The sequence below is a fragment of the Esox lucius genome, chromosome 2, assembly GCF_011004845.1.
Source record: "Esox lucius isolate fEsoLuc1 chromosome 2, fEsoLuc1.pri, whole genome shotgun sequence".
Classification (NCBI taxonomy): Eukaryota; Metazoa; Chordata; class Actinopteri; order Esociformes; family Esocidae; genus Esox; species Esox lucius.
In genome coordinates this window covers 34,415,463-34,442,297 of record NC_047570.1, presented here as the reverse complement: position 1 = coordinate 34,442,297, position 26,835 = coordinate 34,415,463, and the positions used below count along the sequence as shown (strand labels likewise).

At 45.2% G+C, this 26,835-nt stretch overlaps 1 protein-coding gene across 5 annotated transcripts in view; it reads right to left on the bottom strand.

Annotated features, from left to right (window-relative positions):
* Nucleotides 1-2,597: 2,597 nt before the first annotated feature.
* LOC105026502 (multiple epidermal growth factor-like domains protein 11) overlaps nt 2,598-26,835 on the bottom strand; it is a 118,213-nt gene continuing 93,975 nt past the window's right edge. The window contains exons 12-25 of one of the 5 annotated variants that reach the window (XM_029123898.2): nt 26,225-26,388; nt 25,885-25,987; nt 20,036-20,182; nt 18,656-18,790; nt 12,523-12,651; nt 11,207-11,335; nt 10,766-10,894; nt 10,343-10,471; nt 9,731-10,000; nt 6,691-6,845; nt 6,036-6,105; nt 5,861-5,914; nt 4,008-4,217; nt 2,598-3,641 (exon numbers count right to left, since the gene is read on the bottom strand). In XM_029123898.2, coding sequence (XP_028979731.2) covers nt 3,439-3,641; nt 4,008-4,217; nt 5,861-5,914; nt 6,036-6,105; nt 6,691-6,845; nt 9,731-10,000; nt 10,343-10,471; nt 10,766-10,894; nt 11,207-11,335; nt 12,523-12,651; nt 18,656-18,790; nt 20,036-20,182; nt 25,885-25,987; nt 26,225-26,388 — 2,027 coding nt within the window. In that variant the 3' untranslated portion in view covers nt 2,598-3,438. The remainder of the gene's footprint in view (nt 3,642-4,007; nt 4,218-5,860; nt 5,915-6,035; nt 6,106-6,690; nt 6,846-9,730; nt 10,001-10,342; nt 10,472-10,765; nt 10,895-11,206; nt 11,336-12,522; nt 12,652-18,655; nt 18,791-20,035; nt 20,183-25,884; nt 25,988-26,224; nt 26,389-26,835) is intronic. The other 4 variants (XM_029123899.2, XM_020052243.3, XM_029123900.2 and 1 more) reach the window with 4 other exon arrangements.

Here is a 26,835-nt window from a genome sequence, read left to right as displayed (position 1 = left end):
ATTGGTGAGCAGTCAGTCACCGTAGAAACACGACAGCAGTCACTTGGCCCTGAGCTGTGGCAACTTTATTAGAATTTATGCATTTAAAAAGACAAGCAGCATGGGGGTCTACCATGGCACAACACAGTGTATGGACGGTGTAGATTTGCTTCCCAAATGGCACCCTTTAAAGTGCACAATTTTTTGTATTAGTGGCACTGGTTTGCCATTTGGGATGCAAGCCTGGCCTTGTGAGGGAAAGAAACAAATAAAGCGATGACATACTTTTCGTGTATGACTGTCTTGTTACTCGTGTCGGGTCTGGATTCTGTCTGAAAGCGGGCAGTCTGTGTCGTGTTGACACTGTTCCCATTTTCACAAAGAAAATCAAAAAGTGCTTTTAAAAGCTGCAATGCCTGGAACCCACTTTTATAGTTTATATATATATATAAAATATCTCAAACCGGACCCTGCTATGAACATGTCATGTTATTGCTACTCACTGAGGTTGGGGGTGAATATCCATGCGGAAATGACGATGATGATGATGAAGTAATAGTTGCGTCGTTATGATGGTGGTTTCTGCCCTGCGTGTTAGCATTGTTGTGACAGTGTGAACTGAATACGCGGACGCAAATTGTTGACAAGCGTTCTCTACAATGGTTTTACCATAAGGTTATATCTATGGGTCCATTAAAGAGATATCTCCTAAATAACTTTTGGGTGATCCTTCCGTCACATCGTTGATGTTGTAAAGCAGTTCAACTAGGATTTATGACCATGTTCAAAACTGGGCGCAATTGGGAAAAATAACAGGTTGCTTCCACCAATTGGCTTAACAATGACAGAATGCTAACTAGCTACTGGGATTCATTGTTCTGCATGCAGATTTATTAGCTGTACACAACATAAAAATCACCACCACTACTGAATACATTAGGTAGCTACAATAAATATAAAAAGATAACATTTTCACCAGAGAAAATGTGGACCTGTTTAGGATCTTAAAATGTAAACATGAGAAAAAGTAAATAAGAAATGATGTGTAAAAATATGACATCAATTCACATACAGTGGATATAAAAAGTCTATACACCCCTGTTAAAATGCCAGGCTTTTGTGTTGTAAAAGAATGAGACAAAGATAAATAATGTCAGAACCTTTTCCACTGTTAATGCAACCTATAATGTGAACAATTCAATTGAAAAACTCACAAAAATCTTCGAGGGAGAAAAATGAATGAAAGAAAACCTTACAATAACCTTTTTGCGTAAGTGTGCACACCCTCTTATAACTGGGGATGTGGCTTTGTTCAGAATTAACCAATCAAATTCAAACTCATGTTAAATAGAAGTCATTACACACCTGCCACCATTTAAAGTGACTGTGACTAATCACAATTAAAGTTCAGCTGTTCTAATAGGATTTTCCTGACATTTTCTTAGTTGCATCTCAGAGCAAAAGACATGGTCCACAGAGAGCTTCCAAAGCATCAGAGGGTTCTCATTGTTGAAAGATATCAGTCAGGAGAAGGGTAATTTCCAATTTGAAAATAATTTCCAAAGCATAAGATATACCATGGAACACAATGAAGACAGTCATCAAATGGAGAAAATATGGCACAACAGAGACATTACTAAGAACGTCTCTCCAAAATTGATGAAAAGACGAGAAGAAAAATGGTCAGGGAGGCTTCCAAGAGGCCTACAGCAACATTAAAGGAATTGCAGGAATTTCTGGCAACTACTGGCTGTGTGCTACATGTGACAACAATCTCCTGTATTCTTCATATGAATGGGCTATGGGGTAGGGTGGCAAGCCTTTTCATGCAAAGAAAAACATCCAAGCCCAGCTGAAGTTTGCAAAAACAAACATCAAGTCCCCCAAAAGCACATGGGAAAATGTGTTATGGTCTGATGAAACCAAGGTTTAACTTTTTGCCCATAATTCCAAAAGGTATGTTTGGCGCAAAAAATATCCTGCACATCCCCCAAAGAACACCATACCCACAGTGAAGCATGGTGGTGGCAGCATCATGCTTTGGGGCAGTTTTTCATCAGCTGGAACCGGGGCCTTAGTCAGTGTAGAGGGTATTATGAACAGTTCCAAATACCAGGCAATTTTGGCACAAAACCTTCACGTGTCCATTAGAAAGCTGAAGACGAAGTTCACATTTCAGCACGACAACAACCCAAAGCAGACATCCAAATCCACAAAAGCATGGCTTCACCAGAAGAAGTTTAACGTTTTGATATGGCCCACCCAGACCCCAGACCTGAATCCAATTTAACATTTGTGGGGTGATCTGAAGAGGGCTGTGCACAGGAGATGTCGTCGCAATCTGACAGATTTGGAGCACTTTTGCAAAGACGAATAGGCAAATATTGCCACATCAAGATGTGCCATGCTAATACCCTCCTACCCAAAAAGACTGAGCACTGTAATAAAATCCAAAGGTGCTTCAACAAAGTATTACTTTAAAGGTGTGCAAACTTATGCAACTAGTTTTAAATTTTTCCCCCATCAAAGATTTCAGTTTGTTTTTCAATTGAATTGTTCACGTTATAGGTCACATTAAAGGTGGAAAAAGTTCTGACATTATTTATCTTAGTCTCATTCTTTTACATCACAAGAACCTGGCATTTTAACAGGGGTCTGTAGACTTTTTACATTCACTGTACATGTACTGTGTCCATCTGGTCTGTGAGTTGTAAGGTTACTTTTGTTTAAATATATACTGTATAATCACAGGTCCTATTCATTAGCACACGCCGTGGCAAAAATGTCTTCCTCTCTGGCGCCCTAATGAATATGAGCCTGGTTTATCTGAGAACTTGTGTCCATGTCAAAAGTCTGCAGATGCTTCCACCTCTTGGCTCCTCTTCATCACCCTTGGCAGAACTGGTGGCCCATGCCGGCTATATCAATATACAATGGAACAGGCCCAGTTGGTCCCCAGTCAAGTCTCACAACGACGGACTTGAATGATTTATCCAGTTCACTGTCTTGACAGAGAGGGCAGATCTAAACCAACGCCGTTTTGGGCAACGCTATGAGCAGTTCTTTTTTCCAAAATAGTTGACAGTCCTTTTCTATGGGTAGCCTATCCGAGTGGGGGGTAGAACCATTGAGCCCAGCGAGACCATTTAGAGGTCCATGATGTTCAGTGTGTTCTAAAAAAAACAACAACATTTGTGTGTGTGTGCGTGTGTGTGCGTGCGTGTGTATGCATGTCGTCCACAGAGCCAGGCTGTACACGCTAGTTGCCTGATCTCCCAGCGTCTGCCTCTGCCTCTTCAAACTAATACATAGAGGGTATCCCGGCGACACGCCCACCACGCTGAATGTTGCACCGGTCATATCGAAATGACAGAGCCTATTATACAAATTCCCGGTGGACCGGGTCGTGACCCCTTAGGTCATCAGGATCCATGAGATCCTGCGGGGGGGTGGGGGGGTCTATAGCAGGGAGCTGGTTGGGCTGCCGGGCAGGGGCGGGCTGTTCCCCTGGGGGTGTGTGGGGCTGTAGCTCTGGCTGTGCCTCAGGGGAAGCAGGTCGTAGTGGCTGGGGATGTGGCTGTTCCTGGGCAGGTCGTAGGGGTTCTGCGGGTACGTGGGGACCACTGCGCCGTTGGAACCCTGGAGAACACTCACCGTGGGTTCTAGAGGGGACAAAGAGGAGGGATGGGGAGAGCGAGAGGCAAGCAGATGTCTTTTAACGTGACCAACTTTCAAAACATTTAATCTGACTCGACCTCCCGCACTGAGTAAAGACAGAAACAACAGTCAGATCAAAGGTGTTTTATAAAGCCCTTTTCACGTCAGCAGTTTTCACAAAGACAAGGTCGCTTTTGCGGACACCCAGCCTGAAGCACCAACAGGCGTGCAGTACTGAATGGAGGTACAGTACCAGTTCGGACACAATTACCCATTCACTTGAATGTCCAAACGTTTCACTGGTGCCACACATCCATTTACACTAAACAAATGTGACCCCTCACAAACCGTCGGTGAGTGGCGGCACTCACCGACGTCGTAGACGTTCTTGGTGGCAGCGTGCGTGGCCGTGGTGACGATGGCGGAGGAGCAGTAGGGCATCTGGTGGTGAGCGGGACTCTTCATCTCCACGTAGCTGCTCTCCGAGTGCTTGCAGGCCAGGGCCAGAGGGTCGTTGATGGTGGCGTAGGGGTTCTCGCTGCTCAGGGAACACGTGCTGGACAGGGAACCCTTCGTATAGTCTGACGGTCAAGAACGGAAAGACACACTCGGTCAAACGATGAGTGTCCGACTCAGTGAGTGTTGTGTCACTGTGTGCGTACGCTGTATGGCTAATTGAATTAAAACAAATCTTAATTGCGTCTTCGGCTTGGCCAGAGTGTAGAAAGGCCCTCATGACCCCTGGAACAACGTCATTAACAAACAAATATTTTCTATGCATAATTCGATCAGATTGACACTGGCTCAGATTGACCGCAATATGCAAGTTACCCAACTGGACAAACTAGGCTGAATACATTCTCCGTCAACAACCTGTAGGAAATAAACACTGGGAAACAGACAGCATTCAGGATGACAGATTCACAACAGAACACCAGACACACAGTACGATAAAGAATTCAGATCTTTGAGGCTGTTAGTAGTGGTACTGTGTGTTAGTTAGAGCAACGGTTCTCAAACCCCTCCTCGGGGATCCCTAACCCTTTCATGTATTTGTTCTGCTCCTGAGCTAGCACACCTCCTTCAACCAGACCATATCAATCTCCATGACTAGGACGATTCAGGTGACCTAGTTCAGAGCTGCAGCAACATCATGAGATATCCGGGGGTCCCCGAGGAGAGCTTAGAGATCCATGGGGTTAGTGTGTGTGTGTCTATGGGTTGGGTGCGGGCAAAGGAGAGAGAAGAGCAGAGGAGGACCAGAATGAAACCACCAGGAGGGAGAACCACACGGAGGAACAGGAGGAGATTACACGCGTGCCCTGCGAAGAGAGACGAGACACACAGAGGTCAGCACACCTGATCTTAAACACACACCAGTTAATACGCACACATGCCAGCTTACAGTATATATAAAAACACACTTCAGATATGGAGGATGGAATGTGTGACATGAAACAGACAATAAATGTAACTTGGTAGATAAGATGGTCTAATGAAGGACATAGCGTTCAATACCTCTTATTATGGACGGTCTAATTAAGCAATAAGGCCCAAGGTGGTTTGGTATATGGCCATTATACATAGGCCATTGAGCTGTTCTTAGGCATGACACAATGCGGAGTGCCTGGACACTGTCCTTAGTGGAAATAGATTGGCAATATACCACTGACCCCAGAGTTGCAATATTGCTTTTATAAACTGTTTACCAATGCAATTAGAGCAGTAAATAATGATGTCATGTCATACCCATGTTCATACCTATGGTATACGGTCTATTACCATAGCTTTCAGCCAATCAGCATTCAGGGTTCATACCTTGTGGTTTGTAATCAGTTACATAGCATTCATTAACACCTTGTAATAATACACACATTTATAATAATACACACATCAGTTATCATATCTTAATTTGAGAGAGTTTCACACATCCAAAAATCCATCCACCAGCAACAGGTAATATGGATTATAATGAATAGACAATATTTTGTTTATCAGTTTTTCTTAAGTCAAGTCTAACATTTAACAGAAGAACCAATCAATCAATCAAAATGTATTTATAAAGCGCTTTTTACAACAGCAGTTGTCACAAAGTGCTTTACAGAGACACCCGGCCTTAAACCCCAAGGAGCAAACAACAGTAGTGTTGAATTTCAATCAGGTTTAAGAAGTGGCCAATTGAGACACAGCATCTGTAGGAGTGCCAACGCCCACCATACTGTACCTCTGTAGTACTGCTCGTGGTAGGAGCTGTAGCGCCGGTCCACACAGTACAGACCTGCAGACACGCGGAAGGGAAACGTTAGCGACACTCACGGCAACGGTGTGACACAGAGGACCACCATTGGGCAGATGTCTGCAGGCTTTCATTTTCTTTACTGGGAGTTAGTGAAATGTACCCAGTTCATTGAGGTTATAGTAGGCTGTCCACTCTGGGGCGCTGTTCCTGTTCAAACTTTTATTCTTCACCTGGGAAGGAAACACCCGGACACAAATGAACAATACATAATAACCCAATTCACAAACATGAATGCAATTCACACATTGTCAAACAGCGAAATCCGACATTGACTGAAGCTGACCCACCCTGGCACCCACCCTGGCACCCACCCCGGCACCAACCCCGGCACCCACCCCGGCACCCACCCTGGCACCAACCCTGGCACCCACCCTGGCACCCACCCTGGCACCAACCCTGGCACCAACCCTGGCACCAACCCTGGCACCCACCCTGGCACCAACCCTGGCACCCACCCTGGCACCAACCCTGGCACCCACCCTGGCACCAACCCTGGCACCAACCCCGGCACCCACCCTGGCACCAACCCTGGCACCAACCCCGGCACCCACCCTGGCACCCACCCTGGCACCCACCCTGGCACCAACCCTGGCACCAACCCTGGCACCCACCCTGGCACCAACCCTGGCACCCACCCTGGCACCAACCCTGGCACCAACCCCGGCACCCACCCTGGCACCAACCCTGGCACCAACCCCGGCACCCACCCTGGCACCAACCCCGGCACCAACCCTGGCACCCACCCTGGCACCAACCTTGGCTCCCCTGGTCTTCCTGTTGGGCTTGGCGTAGTGGCCAGCGTGAAGGCAGGGTCTCAGTGTGTGGTATGAGGGGTTGGTGAAACATCGACTGGCCGTGCTGTTGGTGGGAGATGACTCTGGGGAGGAGAGCAAGCCAGTACACTGCAGCCCTATACAGTGCGGAGAAACCATCTTATAGCACAGGGCTACATATTGACACGACAGACCGGACTACACATTCACACGACAGACCGGACTACACATTCACACAACAGACCGGACTACACATTCACACGACAGACCGGACTACACATTCACACAACAGACCGGACTACACATTCACACGACAGACCGGACTACACATTCACATGACAGACAGGACTACACTTTCACACAACAGACAGGACTACACATTCACACGACAGACCGGACTACACATTCACACAACAGACAGGACTACACATTCACACAACAGACAGGACTACACATTCACATGACAGACAGGACTACACTTTCACACAACAGACCGGACTACACATTCACACAACAGACAGGACTACACATTCACGCAACAGACCGGACTAAACATTCTCACTACAGGCAGGACTACACATTCACACAACAGACAGGACTACACATTCACGCAACAGACAGGACTACACATTCACGCAACAGACAGGACTACACATTCACGCAACAGACCAGACTACACATTCACACAACAGAAAGGACGACACATTCACACAACAGACGTGGATATGCAGGGTACATCAAACTGCACCACGTGACATGTTAACTCCACAGCTGAAAATAAGAGTTCAAATCAGTGGGCTCAGCTGTTCAAGTTCTACAGCAGGCATGGGCAACTAGCAGCCCGCTGGCAGCCCTCTTTTTGCGGCCCTCAGATATATTTAGAAAACAGGAAAAGGATATATACACAAACAAAATATAAATAATGTTTGACCTTAAATATGTTGTAATGTTAGTACTGGAACCAACATCTATACTGGAAACGAAACATGAAATTCACTTGAAATGATTTTTTTGCATGTTTACACATAAAACTGTAATTTCAGGGTCTCAGAAAGCAGTTATGTAGCTGAGTGTGCTGATGTTTGAGCCATAAAACATGATGATACCTATTACAGAAGTCACTGTACAAGCAAAAATATCAAAGTGGTAAAAACAGCCCAAAAACCTACAGCGTTCAAAGGGTTAATGCGTTTAATAACACAGCAGCGAATCCCAGGAGAGATGAGCAGAGAAGGAACTGCACGTTGATCAATATTTTTAAATTGCCCAGATATATGTTAACTAGCATCAGACCTACTGTACTTTTAATGCATTTGTTAATAATTACATACAATACATGGACATGTGTGTGGTCCAAGTTAATCTGTGGCCCCCTGATGACCAGTACATAAAATATGTGGCCCCCACCACCATTCAAGTTGCCAATCCCTGTTCTACAGCAACCAACTGCAAAAAAGTTGCCAGAAAGAGGAGGAAAAGGCTGAAAAGAGAATTAATTTAGAAGATACATGAGTTTAAGACAAAGGCAGCACTCTGAAAGAGGTAGGCACCACAGCAGATAATGTACAGATGGTTAACAACAATACTGTTATATAACATTTAAAAAGTTACCATTAGTAAGTGGAGCTGAGTTAAACAGTCAATATCACTACGTGGAGCTAAGTTAAACAGTTAATATCACTAAGTGGAGCTGATTTACACTGTTAATATCACTAAGTGGAGCAGAGTTAAACTGTTAATATCACTAATTGGAGCTGATTTAAACTGTTAATATCACTAAGTGGAGCAGAGTTAAACAGTTATTACCATTACTAAGTGGAGCTGATTTAAACAGTTAATATCACTAAGTGGAGCAGAGTTAAACAGTTAATATCACTAAGTGGAGCTGAGTTAAACAGTTAATATCACTAGGTGGAGCTGAGTTAAACAGTTAATATCACTAGGTGGAGCTGAGTTAAACAGTTAATATCACTAAGTGGAGCAGAGTTAAACAGTTAATATCACTAAGTGGAGCTGAGTTAAACAGTTAATATCACTAATTGGAGCTGATTTAAACTGTTAATATCACTAATTGGAGCTGAGTTAAACAGTTAATATCACTAATTGGAGCTGATTTAAACTGTTAATATCATTAAGTGGAGCTGAGTTAAACAGTTAATATCACTAATTGGAGCTGATTTAAACTGTTAATATCACTAAGTGGAGCTGAGTTAAACAGTTAATATCACTAATTGGAGCTGATTTAAACAGTTAATATCACTAAGTAGGGCTGAGTTAAACAGTTAATATCACTAATTGGAGCTGATTTAAACAGTTAATATCACTAAGTAGGGCTGAGTTAAACAGTTAATATCACTAAGTGGAGCTGAGTTAAACAGTTAATATCACTCATTGGAGCTGAGTTAAACAGTTAATATCACTAAGTGGAGCTGAGTTAAACAGTTAATATCACTAAGTGGAGCAGAGTTAAACAGTTAATATCACTAATTGGAGCTGATTTAAACTGTTAATATCACTAATTGGAGCTGATTTAAACTGTTAATATCACTAAGTAGGGCTGAGTTAAACAGTTAATATCACTAGGTGGAGCAGAGTTAAACAGTTAATATCACTAAGTAGGGCTGAGTTAAACAGTTAATATCACTAAGTGGAGCAGAGTTAAACAGTTAATATCACTAAGTGGAGCAGAGTTAAAAAGTTAATATCACTAAGTGGAGCAGAGTTAAACAGTTACCATTACTAAGTGGAGCAGAGTTAAACAGTTAATATCACTAAGTGGAGCAGAGTTAAACAGTTAATATCACTAAGTGGAGCAGAGTTAAAAAGTTAATATCACTAAGTGGAGCAGAGTTAAACAGTTACCATTACTAAGTGGAGCAGAGTTAAACAGTTAATATCACTAAGTGGAGCAGAGTTAAACAGTTAATATCACTAAGTGGAGCAGAGTTAAAAAGTTAATATCACTAAGTGGAGCAGAGTTAAACAGTTACCATTACTAAGTGGAGCAGAGTTAAACAGTTACCATTACTAAGTTGGGCCGTCTGTAGCGTCTCACCGGAGAGCGAGTAGTCTTGGGGGGTGATCCTGAGGGCAGGAGTGTAGGAGACGCTGGGCATGTGGTTGCCCCCCTTCTCCCTCTGCCGATGACGCCACCACACGACCACGCCCAGCATCGTCATGACGAAAAGGAGCAGGAGGAGGACGCCCATGACGACGCCCGCTGACTGGCGCTCTGACGCCAACCCTGGGCTGATCTTGGTGAAAGGATTCAGCTCCTCCATCATCAGAGCAGCTAGGGAGGACAACAAACGGTGGACGGTTACTGTGTGTGTGTGTGTGTGTATGTGTTTATGTGTGTGGGTGTGTTGGGTTGAGTTCCTCAATTATTAGGGCAGCTAGAAAGAGGGGGCAAATAAATACAGTACATATAAAATATGTTTTAATTCTTCCCGATTAATCTTAAGTCTTCCTGGTTATTCTTGCCTGGTAGATCGAAACCTAGAGCAAAGTCAGTCACTAGGAACAGGAAATGTCTAGGGATACAGTATTGAACCAAACTTCCTTTTCTCCTGAACACAGGATGTGGGGCCAGACACACACACACACACACACACACACACACACACACACTAACCTTGGTCACAGCGAATGCCTTTGTATCCGATGCTGCAGTAGCAGGTTCCAGTGACGTAGTCACAGGTGGCATTGTTCATGCACTCACACAGCTGCTGACAGCCGTAGCCAAATGTACCTGGAGGACACTCTGCAGAGGAGAGATAAGTGTCACACACTGAACACACACCTCTGTTTTTCTACCCTTGTGGGGAACAGAAAACTTGAAATCCGAGTTTCGCATCCCTGAACCTGATCCTAACCCTAATCCCTGCCTTTAAATCAATCAGTCAAGCTTTATTCACACAGCACATTACATGTACAGAGGCGACGCGATGTGCTTCACATAAAAGCAGCCCAAACACAAAACTCATGACGCAAGACCAAAAGAAGAGGTTAGAAACTAAAGAGTAACGCTGCCCGGAAAAGTCAGGTTTATACTCACTGAGTTCACAGCTATGCCCGATGAACCCAGTCCGACAAGAACACTGACCAGTGATGTGGTCGCAGTCCGCTCCATTCTGACAGCGACACACTTCAGCGCAGTCTGTTCCAAAAAACCCAGAACTACAACCTGAATCAAACACACACACAATTTAGTACAAATAGCAGCACAGAACAAACGTTTGCACAACGTGTACCCAGAAAGTGCATTGAATGAAGGTGACCTGTCACTATATGGCAATGTATTATGAGTATGTGTCCGAATGTCTGTCTGTCTGTGTGTGTGTGTGTGTGTGTGAGACTCTGTTACAGTCGTCTGCCACTAGATGGCAATGTATGCATGTTTGTGTGAGTGACTCAATTACAGTTGTCAGCCACTAGATGGTGCTATCTGCATGTCAACGTGTGTACGTGTGTGTGCGTGTGTGTGTGTGTAACTCACGTTGTGTACAGAAGAGTCCGCCCCAGCCGGCACCACAGCTACATTCTCCGTCCACAGCGCTGCACTTGGCCCCGTTGTGACAGTTACAGGTATGGATACAGTCTGGACCCCAGGAACCCTGCGGACACTCTGCAGACACCACACACACCGTTAGACACTGACAGACAGACACACACACGCAAAAAAAAACATAGAGCCACACGGGCACACACACAAACACACACACACATGGTCTGAGCATTCTTCCAAATTAGCATAGCCCATCTTTGATTGAATATTAATGATTTCAGTTCATCAAAAGACAAAACTGCATAATGTCGCTGTCTGATGAAAAACTCTTATCTCCAAAATAGTAACTTTTCAGGAAATGAAAAAAATATCCATATTTTTTCATGGTATAACATTCGATTATGAAACTTTAGAAGACATTTTGAATAAAGGTTCTCGGTCCTGAAGACATGAAAGGTTCAGGATATATTGAGCAGAGTTATTGCCTTTAATATATGCAAAAAGGTATTTAATCAGAAAACGACAGTAGGTAGCAGCGTCTTTATATATTCCTAACAAACTCCTTTCAAGAATACAGTATGTGAGTGGGAAATGCAGTCGTTGTTAAAGTTTGACAACCCCACCCCCCCCACCCCCCCCACCCCCCCACCCCCCCCACCTCAGACTGGAGCCTGAACCGAACTAACTCCCATGTCTTTGGCCAGAGTGCCGCGGTAAATCCGGTCGTCTTTGAACGGTGGAGAAGCACAGGGCTGTCTCGGTTGGTGCTTTGACGCCGGCTCTGCTCTCTGCTTCTCAGACGCTCAGAAGCACAGTCTTATTTGGATTACTGACACGGAATCCCCGCCATAGAGCTGGGAGAGGACCCTTCTCTGGCACATCTTTATACAAAATGGATGGTTATCTTATTGACTTGTTTATCTACTTTTTGGCTATAAATGGTTAATGAATCAGCCGGTGAGGGTGAGCGAAAGACAGGAGGAAAGAGAGAGGCGGAGAGGGTGAAAGAGAGAGAGAGAGAGAGAGAGGTGGACAGGGTGAAAGAGAGGGAGAGAGAGAGAGAGAGAGAGAGAGAGGGAAAGACAGGGGTACATGTTAATGTTTCTAGACCAGTGGCTTAGGGTGCTCCAACAGTCTAGAGCCTCTGGTGCAGTGCAGCAGCGTGGGTTCAAATCGGACCTGCCGCTATTCCAGCGTAAACCTTCTCCTCTGTCTTTCATCACTTTCCTGCCCAGCAAAGAAAGAAATACCTGGAAAAAATAAACCTGTTCAAGAGAGTTTGGAAGTTTAAAGGGGGGCCTCCATACCCTTGGAGCAGTCCTCCCCGATCCATCCGGGATAGCACTGACACGATCCATCGATGGGGTTGCAGGTACTGTTGTTGGAGCACGTACACTCCTGTGCACAGCCTTTACCAAACCTGCCGCTCGGACACACTGGCACACAAACAAACACACAGTTTACTGCTCTGGCGCGCCACGTAGGTTCTCGGTCAGCATGTCCAGAACGACCCCACATTCCCTGCATCTAGTCCACCACCCTGACCAGTGTGTTATCCACCTTTCAGGTTGTTCGGCTCAGGGTGAACGCTGAGTAAACATGGAGCATGTCCCTGCATGGACGACGCTTCCCATAGTTCGGCTTTTAAACTAAAACAAAGTGTACGTGCCACTGAATCATCCCTAACTCACATCAGACAACAGTTTAAAGTAGTTCAGGGCAGGCGGACACTGTGGACTAGCCATTATAGACTCGGTCCAGTTATCTCACCAGCAATTTTAAAAGGCCAAAAAAAATGTCTGATGTTCTGTCCTCATGCAAGGCAATTAACCCTAATTGCTTGTGTAAGTTGCTTTGGAAAAGAGCATCCGCTAAGATGACTAAAATGTAATGGAAAATTATGTGGTGTTAGCAACACCAAGGTCAAGCCGGTGTTCCACTCACACGGCGTGAGAGAAAATTACACCTGCACTGCCTGAAGAAGCATTCGCTAAGTGCCATATCAATGTAGAGACAAAAACGGGAGCAAGAAGGACGAGGTAATGCTGGCATGGGAAGCGTTCACTTCAAGTTGAGGGGTTCTGATGCGTGGGACCTCGCATGCTTCCCCAGCTGGCACCCTAACTGGCGTCCCATTCCCTATACCCGGCACTACTTTTCACCAGAGCCCTTCCATTCAGGGTGCCATTTGAGGGATTTATTGAGCTTTTCCAATTATCTATCTGTCCAGCCTGTAGATGCAGTGCAGTGTTGAATGGTTTAGTTAGGACAGGTTGGAGACGGCATTAATACTGCAGAAGGGTTAAAGGGGAAGTTCACCCGTTTCATGCGTGCGCTGTATTCTTACTCGTTTATATTGGGGGCGAGTTCATTCCCCGAACATTCAGTCAGTTGCACTGTCTCTGTGATTTTGGCCACCCAATTAACTCAGCAATGTCATATAAGAGCTCAGTCCAATCCACAGTGGTGTATAATATTTGTCTTCTTTGTTTAGTTAAGTAGAAAATTGTTGTGCCATTTTGCTGAGTGGTGGTTTGTCATTGACAACAATGCAATATTAAATGGTGGTAAGTCTGTTCTAAATTGCTCCAAAACAATCCAAACCAACTCACATTACATCAGAATATTACTCTGAATAATACCCCTACACTGCATTTTGGGAGGGAAATACCACTGTCCCAAGAATCTATATGTGATTTGTTGTTGTAAATAGCACCATTCAAACATGGATTTACGGCACAGTAAAAAATAAATACACAATTTTGAGCAGAGGCATTACCTACAATAATATTCAGAGTTTGGAGCATTTTATACCATGCTTAGATACATTTTCATAATGCTTTGTAGTTAATCTGTCCAAATTCTCTTTTTGTAACAAAATGATATTTATAAAAAATGTAAAATACTAATGTTAGGAGAATCACCTATGAGCACAGAGTTAAAACTAGTCCATATGTAGAAATGGTTGAACTTCCTCTATAATGTAGGATAAGATAGGGCCAGCCAACATTAACACTGCTGCTTGACTCTGTTCTACATTATTAATGACAATGAATATTTCACCAATCTGTCCTCTCCCTTTAATTTAGGATTCCATTTGGAACCTAGGGAACCTTGGAACAGATCCATGGGCAGTCTATTCTTTTACCAGTCATATGAGAAATTAACAGTGTTTTAAACTGCCAAGAAGGGGAGGGGGGAGTGGGCCAACACAAGGACAGGGACAGTAAGAACAAATCGACAAATTAATTCAAATTATGAAAGACACGTTTCTTTTCTACGGTAAACGTCGAGAGGGCAGAAGAGGAGCAGGGTAAGCGTGATTTTGAGGTGAGGAAGGATGAGGAGGAGGAACTTGAGAGGGAGGAAAAAGGAGGATAAGGAGGAGGAACTAGAGAAGGAGGAAAAAGGAGGAGAAGGAGGAGGAACTGGAGAGGGAGGAAAAAGGAGGAGAAGGAGGAGGAACTGGAGAGGGAGGAAAAAGGAGGAGAATGAGAAGGAGGGAGACATGACTGAAGGTAGAGAAGAGGAGGGAGAGAAAGCTCTGACTTTCTCTTCAGTGATTCTATTTCAACAGGTTTAGTTACTATCTTCCTCTGAAATGCTCTTTCAAGTCCCTCAAAAATCATCTGGCATCTGCATGATTGTAACCCCATATTAATTAGAAACGTTCATATTTTAACAGAAGCCTTAAGAATTCCAAAAGGGCATTGCATCAGAACAGATACCACAGACAGGGAGGCCGAAAAAGGCAAACATTTTCAGAGACCAACTGCCCAGTGACCAAACTAAACTTCAATTAAGATCTTCTTGACAAACGAGCATCATTTAGAAAATTCCTATTTTAACATATTTTAACATATTAGTCCTTATATTGATGAGACAGCCTGGAAGGGCATGAAAGTGAATTCTATATCTGCCCAATGCCTCTTTAATTCATGAAAAGAGTAGTTCATTATTAGGAAAAGTAAAATACTTTTTTTTTGTCTTGAGGAGACTTTAAGACTTAAAAAACTTTTTGCCATGTTAACGTAGTGTTCCGTAACAGGGAGAGGAGCAGACAAATTAGGGATGCATTTCTTAACTGATATACACTCACCTAAAGGATTATTAGGAACACCATACTAATACTGTGTTTGACCCCCTTTCGCCTTCAGAACTGCCTTAATTCTACGTGGCATTGATTCAACAAGGTGCTGAAAGCATTCTTTAGAAATGTTGGCCCATATTGATAGGATAGCATCTTGCAGTTGATGGAGATTTGTGGGATGCACATCCAGGGCACGAAGCTCCCGTTCCATCACATTCCAAAGATTGGGTTGAGATCTGGTGACTGTGACTACACCATTACACCACCACCAGCAGCCTGCACAGTGGTAACAAGGCATGATGGATCCATGTTCTCATTCTGTTTACGCCAAATTCTGACTCTACCATCTGAATGTCTCAACAGAAATCGAGACTCACCAGACCAGGCAACATTCTTCCAGTCTTCAACTGTCCAATTTTGGTGAGCTTGTGCAAATTGTAGCCTCTTTTTCCTATTTGTAGTGGAGATGAGTGGTACCCGGTGGGGTCTTCTGCTGTTGTAGCCCATCTGCCTCAAGGTTGTGTGTGTTGTGGCTTTACAAATGCTTTGCTGCATACCACGGTTGTAACGAATGGTTATTTCAGTCAAAGTTGCTCTTCTATCAGCTTGAATCAGTCGGCCCATTCTCCTCTGACCTCTAGCATCAACAAGGCATTTTCGCCCACAGGACTGCCACATACTGGATGTTTTTCCCTTTTCACACCATTCTTTGTAAATCCTAGAAATGGTTGTGCGTGAAAATCCCAGTAACTGAGCAGATTGTGAAATACTCAGACCGGCCCATCTGGCACCAACAACCATGCCACGCTCAAAATTGCTTAAATCACCTTTCTTTCCCATTCTGACATTCAGTTTGGAGTTCAGGAGATTGTCTTTACCAGGACCACACCCCTAAATGCATTGAAGCAACTGCCATGTGATTGGATGATTAGATAATTGCATTCATGAGAAATTGAACATGTGTTCTTAATAATCCTTTAGGTGAGTGTACATCGATCAGCCAAAACATAATGACCACTGACAGGAGAAGTGAATAACACTGATAATATCATTATCATGGCACCTGTCAGTGGGTGGTATATATTAGGCAGCAAGTGAACATTCTGTCCTCAAAGTTGATGTGTTAGAAGCAGGAAAAATCGGCAAGCGTAAGGATCTGAGCGACTTTGACAAGGGCCAAATTGTGATGGCTAGAGGACTGGGTCAGAGCATCTCCAAAACCTCAGCCTTTGTGGGGTGTTCCTGGTCTGCAGTGGTCAAAATTGGTCCAAGGAAGGAAATGCGGTGAACCGGCGACAGGGTCATGGGAGGCCAAGGCTCATTGATGCACGTGTGGAGCGAAGGCTAGCCCGTTTGGTCCGATCCAACAGACGAACAACTGTAGTAGTTAATGCTGGTACTGATTGAAAGGTGTCAGAACACAGTGCATCGCAGTTTGTTGCATATGGGGCTGCGTAGCCACAGACCAGTCAGGGCACCCATGCTGACCCCTGTCCACTACCGAAAGCGCCTAGAATGGGCACGTGAGCATCAGAACTGGACCACGGAGCAATGGAAGGAGGTGGCCTGGTCTGATGAATCAAGTTTCCTTTTACATCACGTGGATGGCCGGGTGCGTGTGTGTTGCCTACCTGGAGAACACATGGATGCACTATGGGAATGAGGCAAGCCAGCGGAGGCAGTGTGATGCTTTGAGCAATGTTCTGCTGGGAAACCTTGGGTCCTGCCATTCATGTGGATGTAACATTGACACGTACCACCTACCTAAGCATTGTAGCAGACCATGTGCACCCTTTCATGGCAACGGTATTCCCTGATGGCATTGGCCTCTTTCAGCAAGATAATGCGCCTTGCCACAAAGCAAAAATGGTTCAGGAAGGGTTTGAGGAACACAACGAGTTCAAGGTGTTGACCAAATTCACTAGATTTCAATCCAATTAAACATCTGTGGGATGTGCTGGACAAACAGGTCCGAACCATGGAGGCCCCACCTAGCAACTTACAGGACTTAAAGGATCTCCCGCTAACGTTTTGGTGCCAGATACCACAGCACACCATCAGAGGTCTGGTGGAGTCCATGCCTCGACAGGTCAGGGCTGTTTTGGCGCCAAACGGAGGACCTACACAATATTAGGCAGGTGGTCATAATGTTATGGCTGATTGGTGTATGTCCTAACTCAAAATTGGGCAAATTTGATTGGGGTGTGTGACTCAACAAAACCTGTATTGGCTTGTGGTTCCATTTACCCATATCCACATATATGCTTTAAAGGCTGCAATTATACACGTTGTGCCATAGGCTGGAGGGAATTGTTTAAGTAATCCTCTACAGTAGCTACTTAATTAGCTCGAGCTGCAACACAGATACATACAGACAGAAGCAGGCAAGTGCGTGAGTGATGAGGGAAACAAGAGACAGACCCTGGTAGGAATTCAGTGTTTGTTATTTATCGTCTATTCTGATTACATAGCTAGTAGTTGTCACTGCATCAAAGCAGGAGAAGCTATATTCTAGCTAGGTATCGCTAGCGTTGGCTGATAAAAAATAGACGTCTTACCTATGTGATGGACCAATAATTATATATATTTTTTTAAATCATCAACATAATTAATACCACTTAACAAATATAACATGGACAGGAAGAACAGTTAGACCAGCTAGACATCGCTGGCATTCAGTTGTTGAAGTTGAAGTAACGTTTTAGCGTTATGACGTTGACTGGTGACAACACTATGAACATACACCATACACATCTGGACATCTGGACGGGAGCTTTACTCCAATTATTATTGGAAAGAAGTTTAAACTTGAATTGCTATTTCTTGGCTACACCGATTTCAATATGAAACAATTCTGTAGAAATCTATGTGAGGATGTCGGTAAAGCATGGCCTTGCTTTTTCGAAAATGCGATACACTTCCTGTGGCAACTGTAATGACAAATGAACACTGAACATTAAATAAAGTATTACGGTTTACAATACAGCATGGCCGTGCTACCTACAGACATAATTTACGCGAAATAACATTGCACAGCGGAAAGACTGGTGACCCGTCGCCATGAGAAAAGGGCAACCAGCGGAGCGCTAACATCACTGTGAACATTCACGGTATATTGTCCCCGTGTCATTCCTACTCAGAACTATTCACACATTGTTACAACACCATATATAGTGATACACTATTTAAAATGCATTTACCCTCCTGACACGTGTGTGAAGCAAATGTAGCTTTAATTTATTATTGTTTTATATTTATCACATCCTCCTTACACCTGGTTCTCTTCAGCTATGTGAACAACTGCTTCCCATGCCAATAAAGCAAATGGAAAGAACCAAACCACAACGTACCTTGGTTACACAGGGAACCAAAAAATCCAGACAGACATTCACAGTGCCCGGTGATGTGGTGACACAGACCATCACTATGGAGGCACTGGGGACAGGACTGGCTACAGCGCTGGCCGTAGAACCCTGGTGAACACGCTGTAACACACACACACACACACACACAGTGGAGATGGTGAGGCAGGTTAACACGAAGAGTGTGTGGGTGTATGTGGTGTGCTTGGAATCCACACCCAAAACACTATCTAAATGTCTTGTGTCAAAATCTAATTGTAACACACAATTTCATTATTCACAATTATTTCTGTGTAGACCATCATAGGTAAACTCTAGCCACCGTCATTCATGTCGATTCATACTGGTTGTGGAGGTTTAAATACATTGTGATTTAACACTCTAAACAAAAGACTGTTAACTCTCAGGGCATTTTCAATTTCACCCGTTCTCTTTTCTCCTCGTGGGTTCACCCGAGGTAAAGCCTCAACCCGAGGAGACTAGCACTCTGCCAACCAACTCTTACTCTCTCAATTGAGCCCTGAACAAACACTTTGTTAGCTTAGCCTTGTGCTCCCTGACTGTGGTCGGACCCATGCCAAACGGCACACTATGCTCTACACCTCACTCCTTTTCAACATGTTTTCCTGTAGCTCTCTGGTCAAAGTTAGTGCACTTTGCGGACTAGGGGATTGATAGGGCCTCTCCCTGTACCTCTCAGGCCATATGTCTTGCTTAAGTTCTTAATTTGTTTCCATTGATGTTCCTTTAAGTGGTGAGAAGGGATCGGACCTGATGTTTGCTGGCTGCTATGCCTGTAATTAAGATGATACCTTAAACAGTGAACTGGGTGGATGCTGTTTATCTCGGGACACACAGACAGGTGCAAACCTAAACAAAGAAATGCATGTACGTTGCATTACATACACACCCACACACACACAAATAGTGACACTACACCCACACAGACCCACAGACACAAATAGTGACACTGCACACACACACACACACACACACACACACAAAATGCTGGTAGACAATCCGAGAGACCATTTTATTCCCTTGCTTATCTGCCTATTGTGTGTGTCTGTGTGTCTTTGTGTGTGTGTGTGTGTCTGTGCGTCTCTGTGTGTGCGTGCGCGCGTGTGTGTATGTGTGTGTGTGTGCGTGTGTGTGTCTTTGTGTGTGTGTGTGTGTGTGTGTGTGTGTGCGCGTGTCTGTCTGTGCGTGTGCGTGTGTGTCTGTGTGTGCGTGCATGTGTGTGTCTGTGTGTGTGCGTGCATGTGTGTGTCTGTGTGTGTCTGTGCATGCGTGTGTGTTTGTCTGTGTGTGTGTGTGTGTGTGTGTGTGAGAGAGAGAGAGAGAGGCAGAAATACTCCGTTCTCTTACTGCGTCTGCAGGAAGTGCCTCGGTATCCAGGGGCACACACACATGTGCCTTCTTCAGGGGAGCAGGAGCCTCCGTTCTCACAGGAGCAGGTATAGGAGCAGCCCGGACCCCACCGACCCTCCTCACACACATTGTCACAGTGAATACCTGCAGGGCATCATTAAACATCTATTAACATTCATTTCTCTGTCTGGTTGGGGTGTCTGTCTGGTTAGAGTCTCCATGTCTGGTTAGGGTCTCCATGTCTGGTTAGGGTCTCCATGTCTGGTTAGAGTCTCCATGTCTGGTTAGAGTCTCCATGTCTGGTTAGGGTCTCCATGTCTGGTTAGGGTCTCCATGTCTGGTTAGGGTCTCCATGTCTGGTTAGAGTCTCCATGTCTGGTTAGAGTCTCCTTGTCTGGTTAGAGTCTCCATGTCTGGTTAGAGTCTCCATGTCTGGTTAGGGTCTCCATGTCTGGTTAGAGTTTCCATGTCTGGTTAGGGTCTCCATGTCTGGTTAGAGTCTCCATGTCTGGTTAGGGTCTCCATGTCTGGTTAGAGTCTCCATGTCTGGTTAGAGTCTCCATGTCTGGTCAGAGTCTCCATGTCTGGTTAGAGTCTCTGTCTGGTTGGGGTGTCTGTCTGGTTAGGGTCTCCATGTCTGGTTAGGGTCTCCATGTCTGGTTAGAGTCTCCATGTCTGGTCAGAGTCTCCATGCCTGGTCAGAGTCTCCATGTCTGGTTAGAGTCTCTGTCTGGTTGGGGTGTCTGTCTGGTTAGGGTCTCCATGTCTGGTTAGGGTCTCCATGTCTGGTTAGGGTCTCCATGTCTGGTTAGAGTCTCTGTCTGGTTAGAGTCTCTGTCTGGTTAGAGTCTCTGTCTGGTTGGGGTGTCTGTCTGGTTAGAGTCTCTGTCTGGTTGGGGTGTCTGTCTGGTTGGGGTGTCTGTCTGGTTGGGGTGTCTGTCTGGTTAGGTTCTCTGTCTGGTTAGGGTCTCCATGTCTGGTTGGGGTCTCTCTCTGGTCAGAGTCTCCATGTCTGGTTAGAGTCTCCATGTCTGGTTAGAGTCTCTGTCTGGTTAGGTTCTCTGTCTGGTTAGGGTCTCCATGTCTGGTTGGGGTCTCTCTCTGGTCAGAGTCTCCATGTCTGGTTAGAGTCTCTGTCTGGTTAGAGTCTCTGTCTGGTTAGGTTCTCTGTCTGGTTAGGGTCTCCATGTCTGGTTGGGGTGTCTCTCTGGTTAGGGTCTCCATGTCTGTGTTTGTCATCTTTCTGTCTTGGTTAGGGTCCATCTGTCTGTTTAGGGTTAGCAATTGGGTCTCTGGACTGCTGTCTTTGAAAGGAGAGACAGGACTAAATTGGAGAGGGAAGATTTAAAGTTATATGAAAGGTAAAGTCTAAGGGAATAATGGCGTGTGTGTGTGTGTGTGTGGGCTGAAGAAAAGAACACACTGGGGATTCAACTAGAAGATAGTCTATGGCTCTATCACACACATACACATACACACACACACACCACAGGCACAGAAGCACACACTCAACCCTTCACACAAACCCCTACCCCCTGCCATACACACACACACACACACACACAAACTCCTTAAACACTCACACAAACTCCCACACACATTCTTTCAAGCTGTCCCCTCTGTTCCAGACTCATTAGCAAGCTTCTGTGACAGAATAGAGAGAGAATCTGTGAGTGGGCTTGAGCCATTAAAAGTACATTAATAAAACACGGCTCAATGTGGAACCTGCAGCAGCTCTGAGAACCAGAGGATAGTAGTCTACGTACCGCATGAGATGGAGGGACGGATGGAAAATGGTTTTTTAGTTAGGTTCTCCAACTGCGGAAAAACAAAGGATGACATGAAGGGGTGGATGAAGAGATGGGTGGAGGGAAAGGGATGGATGGAGGAATGGACAGAGCGAGGAAAACAGAGACGTCCGCTAACTCTCCGTTGCAAAAGGGCGGTGAGATACAGGTTAGAGAGAAGGAATCACTTTAATTCTGTCCTCTCCCTCTCCCTCTCCCTCTCCCTCTCTCTCTCACCCCCAAACAAACTGCATCAACAGTTGTCATCTAGTGCTCTACGTCCCTGGTACACTGAGCCATTTCAAAGTAAAAGTATAAATGTAACTTTACACTAACTCTGCCAAAGACAAAACACAGTATACGGGGTTACAGTACAGTAGTTAATGTGCATTTGTTCCCAGAGCGTGTCAGAAGAGAAAAATAACAGTATTTTCTAATTAGCTGATATCAGAAAAAAGGTCTTGCAGAAACAGGAAATGTTAATTGTCGTGTGGATTATAATTACCGGCAATGGACCCAGTTTTGAGGGGTTTGAAGAGTGCTACATTTGCGTGGAAATTACAAAGCCTTGTTAAACCTGGAACACAAGACTAGATGATTGTGTGTTGCTCAGTTGGTAAAGCACGGCACTCAAAGCCAGGGTTGTGACTTCCGTTCCCACAGAGGGTCAGTATGAAAATGTACGCGTTTCACTACCGTACTTTATGCCGCAACGGATAAGTCTGCTAAATTACTTAAATGCAAAAAAACGAATTCAGTGCTGTAAGCCTCATGTGATAAGAGCATGTACAACGTATATGTGAGAACAGCGGCTCTTGGGCTTAGTCTCATTCTGGTGTACTGCGGTTTAGTTCCAGCTGTGAGTTGCATGGTTAACACCGTCCACTGTTGAAGATTGCTGAAAGCTTATCAGCGCAGGACAACAAAAAAACATATTAAATTAATGAATTTTAAATGTCACACCTAAATAGCCAGGGTGCACACATCACAATAGTGGGTTGTTTGTATAATGTGACGCTGTTGCTGTTCAGCCAAACACTCACACTCGCTGACACACGCAGTGGTGAATGCAGACATTCTCATCCTTCAGTTTTTTCTGTTGTCCCCATTGAGAACCAACCCCAGAACCCTGGCAATGAAAGCCCCCTGCTCCGCCGAAAAAACAACATTCCATTCCAAAAGTCCCCGCGTCTTCCTCCCCAAACATGTCCCCTAGCTATCTATAGCATTACTGATTGTCTATTCAGGCATTCTCTTTGGACAGCACATCATGATTCCGGACCCCAGTGAGTCAATTAGATGCAATGTGTATTCCAGGCATGAATCAGCCCTATTGTCACAGCGGCACCCTGGTCTCTCATTATACAGCAGCCATTCCCCTGTTCTGGTTCTAAACGCCCAGAGATCTCCCATCATAACCCTCCATCTGACAGGGCCTGGCCCTGTTCCCCATGCAGAAGTCCTAATGACAGCCAGAGAGGGACAGAAGCGCACGCACACACACACCAGCTCATGGGTAGGTACCCTCTGAAATTCAATGCAGTCCAAACGCGGGGAGGCCTTCATCCACAACTCGCTCCTCTCCTCTTTTTCTCCATTCCTCTGTGCTCCTGCACATACCTCTTCACTCCTCTCTCCTCTGCTCTCCAATCCCTTCGCTCCCCTGCTCTCCACTCCCTTCGCTCCTCTCATCTCCACTCCTCTCCCATCCACCTTTCTGGACCTACATCCATTAGTCATTCAGCAGGTAATTATCTCTGTAATGATCCTCCTTCACCCTCACCAGTGACTTTGATAGCAGGCCGAAAAGCCTCATCAGACTGCCTGTGATTCTCTTTCCTGGCTGAACGTAAGCTACGAAGGTTCTAACCCCCTACAGACATCTCTGGATGTACTGACCACTACTGAGGTTCTAACCCCCTACAGAGATCCCTGGGTGTACTGACCACTACTGAGGTTCTAACCCCCTACAGACATCTCTGGATGTACTGACCACTACTGAGGTTCTAACCCCCCTACAGACATCTCTGGATGTACTGACCACTACTGAGGTTCTAACCCCATACAGACATCTCTGGATGTACTGACCACTACTGAGGTTCTAACCCCCTACAGACATCTCTGGATGTACTGACCACTACTGAGGTTCTAACCCCCCTACAGACATCTCTGGATGTACTGACTACTACTGAGGTTCTAACCCCATACAGACATCTCTGGATGTACTGACCACTACTGAGGTTCTAACCCCCTACAGACATCTCTGGATGTACTGACCACTACTGAGGTTCTAACCCCCAACAGACATCTCTGGATGTACTGACCACTACTGAGGTTCTAACCCCCCTACAGACATCTCTGGATGTACTGACCACTACTGAGGTTCTAACCCCCTACAGACATCTCTGGATGTACTGACCACTTCTGAGGTTCTAACTCCCTACATAGAGCTCTGGATGTACTGACATCTACCAAGGTACTAACTCCCTACAGAGAGTTCTGGTACTGATGGCTCAAACTTCTGGCTATGGACTAGAAAACTGGATCAAAATGTTACCCAGCAAAAAACGAAGCATATCCGGTATTTGTTTAAGCCTGATGGTTAGAGTACTGGGCTAGCAAGATGACTGGTTTGAATCCCAATCCAAAAAGGTGAGTGTAGTGCCCTTGAGCAAGAAACTTAACCCCAAATCCTCTTGGATGATCAACCTCGTTGTTCTGCTAAATTACCTACATGTTTTTGTTGATGTTCTCAAACCAATTAGACCCCGCAATTTCCAAAAAAAAATTTGTTTCAAAAATACAGTTATTTTAGAGTATGGTCGACCCACTCCTTGATCCTGCTCAGTAGGGTGCCTCTCTGGAGGTATTGTATGGTTATTGGAGGACTGTGAAGTATAGCGATGATTACTGCTAAGAGGTCTGTCCCGGGTCAATATAATGACAGAGCTATGAATAGTGTGTGAGTGTATGTGTGTGTGTGTTTCCGGACTGTAATTGATGATAAAAATGTCCCAAAGACTGTGGTTGAAATCAGACAAATGTGACAAATGGGGACATTTTCCCTGTCCACATTTTGAAATTTTAGGGCAAAATGCGCCGAATGTCGGGTTTAGGGCAAAAGGTACAATTTGGGTAATGGTTAGAATTAGGGTTAAGGTTAGGAACTGCTGTTTAAGTTCAGGTGTCAAAGTTAAGTTATCGATCATTCTGGGGGTTAAAACAGACCACGTAAAACGTCTGGGCAGACCTGAGGGGAGGTTTGGGAAACACTGTTGTCAATGATCAACGCAGCGGCTCAGTCATCTGGGCAGGTGTTCAGGATCTATGCAGAAGTTTTCAAGAGCTTGAGCTGATGCTAAACATCAATCAACTAGGATCAATTCTCATTCTTTGATCGAAAGAGTCTGAGTTATAAGCCTGAATAGTGGACTCTTCTGTATATTCTGAAACATATCTAGTTCTTTCATACAAGACGAACCAATGGTTTCGCGACAATGTTATGAGAGCAAAATACTTCTTCAGAATCAAAATTGCCTAATGAATGTGTACACTGCTTAAATATTTTAGGCAAAGGGTCATCCTTTGATATGCTGAATGTATTGATCCTTCCTCTGTGAAGTTTTTAGAAAGTCGTGAGACTGGTTTCAAGGTTTTCACTCCGTAACGTTTCCCTCTGGCACTGAATTAAGAAGCATCTTCGATATTCTTTCGTCATATTTTATATTGATCACACTGCACTCCACCTCAGATGGTTCATTGCTGGTCAAAATTACACTTAAAAACACATAACTCCTAATTTCCGAAAACGCAAACACGAAAACAGACAAGTAAGAAACACCCCAGGGGGTTTTATGGCACCGCCCACATTGTTGTCAACGGACACGGTGTGTTTATAACAGCGCCACAACATCCTGTATCCTGATCAGTTGGCTACTATTTCCCTTCAGCTGCATGTGCACATTATCCATCCTTGTGAAATGTATATATTAAGCCTCAGACAGTGTTTGGGTCGCCGAGTGAGGCTAGACTGCCCCCCGGCGACCAGCCATGACTCACCAGTCCAGCCGGCCAGACAGCGACAGTAGCCGCTCACCGGGTCGCAGCCGTCGGCATGGATACAGTCACACCGTTCCCGACACTGCTCTCCATAACTGCCCTCCTGAAAACAAGGACGAGCAGCATCGCCATGGTTACTCATTCATCCATGTCTTCCCGGTCACCTCACCAGGTGCGTTGAAGGGGGAGCAAGCAGGGGACCGTGGAGACGGTTACCGGGGGGGGGACGGGGCATGGCTGAGCCAACCGGGACGGGTTTATAGCTACATTTGAGACACTCACATTCACACGCATGCACATGCACGCACACGCACGCACGCACACGCACGCACTCTCTTACAGGACAGGGGGCATCGCAGTACTCGCTCCTCCACCCGGGGCTGCAGGTACAGGTGCCGTTGACCGGGTCGCAGGCGGCGCCATTGGAACAGAGACAGGTTTGGTTACAGCTCAGACCCCAGCTACCACTGGGGCACGGTAAGGTGCAGTCCACACCGAGCCAACCTGGACAGGAGATGGGGGGGGGGGGGGGTGGTTATGGTAACTAGTAGTAGTGGAATCTTGAATGTCTACAGAACTATGGAACTGCAGAACCCATGAAGCAGATTAGTGGGACACGGGTACAGGCTGGAAGAGTGAATTGTTATGCCATGGATGTGCAGCAAAACAACAACGTCATTTTGACTGTTCTAATCACAGTAGCAACGAGGAACCTCCATTGGCCATATACCACACCCCTCTACCACACCCCTCTACCACACCCCTCTACCACACCCCTATACCACACCCCTCTACCACACCCCTCTACCACACCCCTCTACCACACCCCTCTACCACACCCCTCTACCACACCCCTCTACCACACCCCTCTACCACATCGCCTCTGGCCTTTGTGTGTGTTATCTGAGAGGTATACAATGCAACCAGGGAACTGAGACAAACACCCACTCT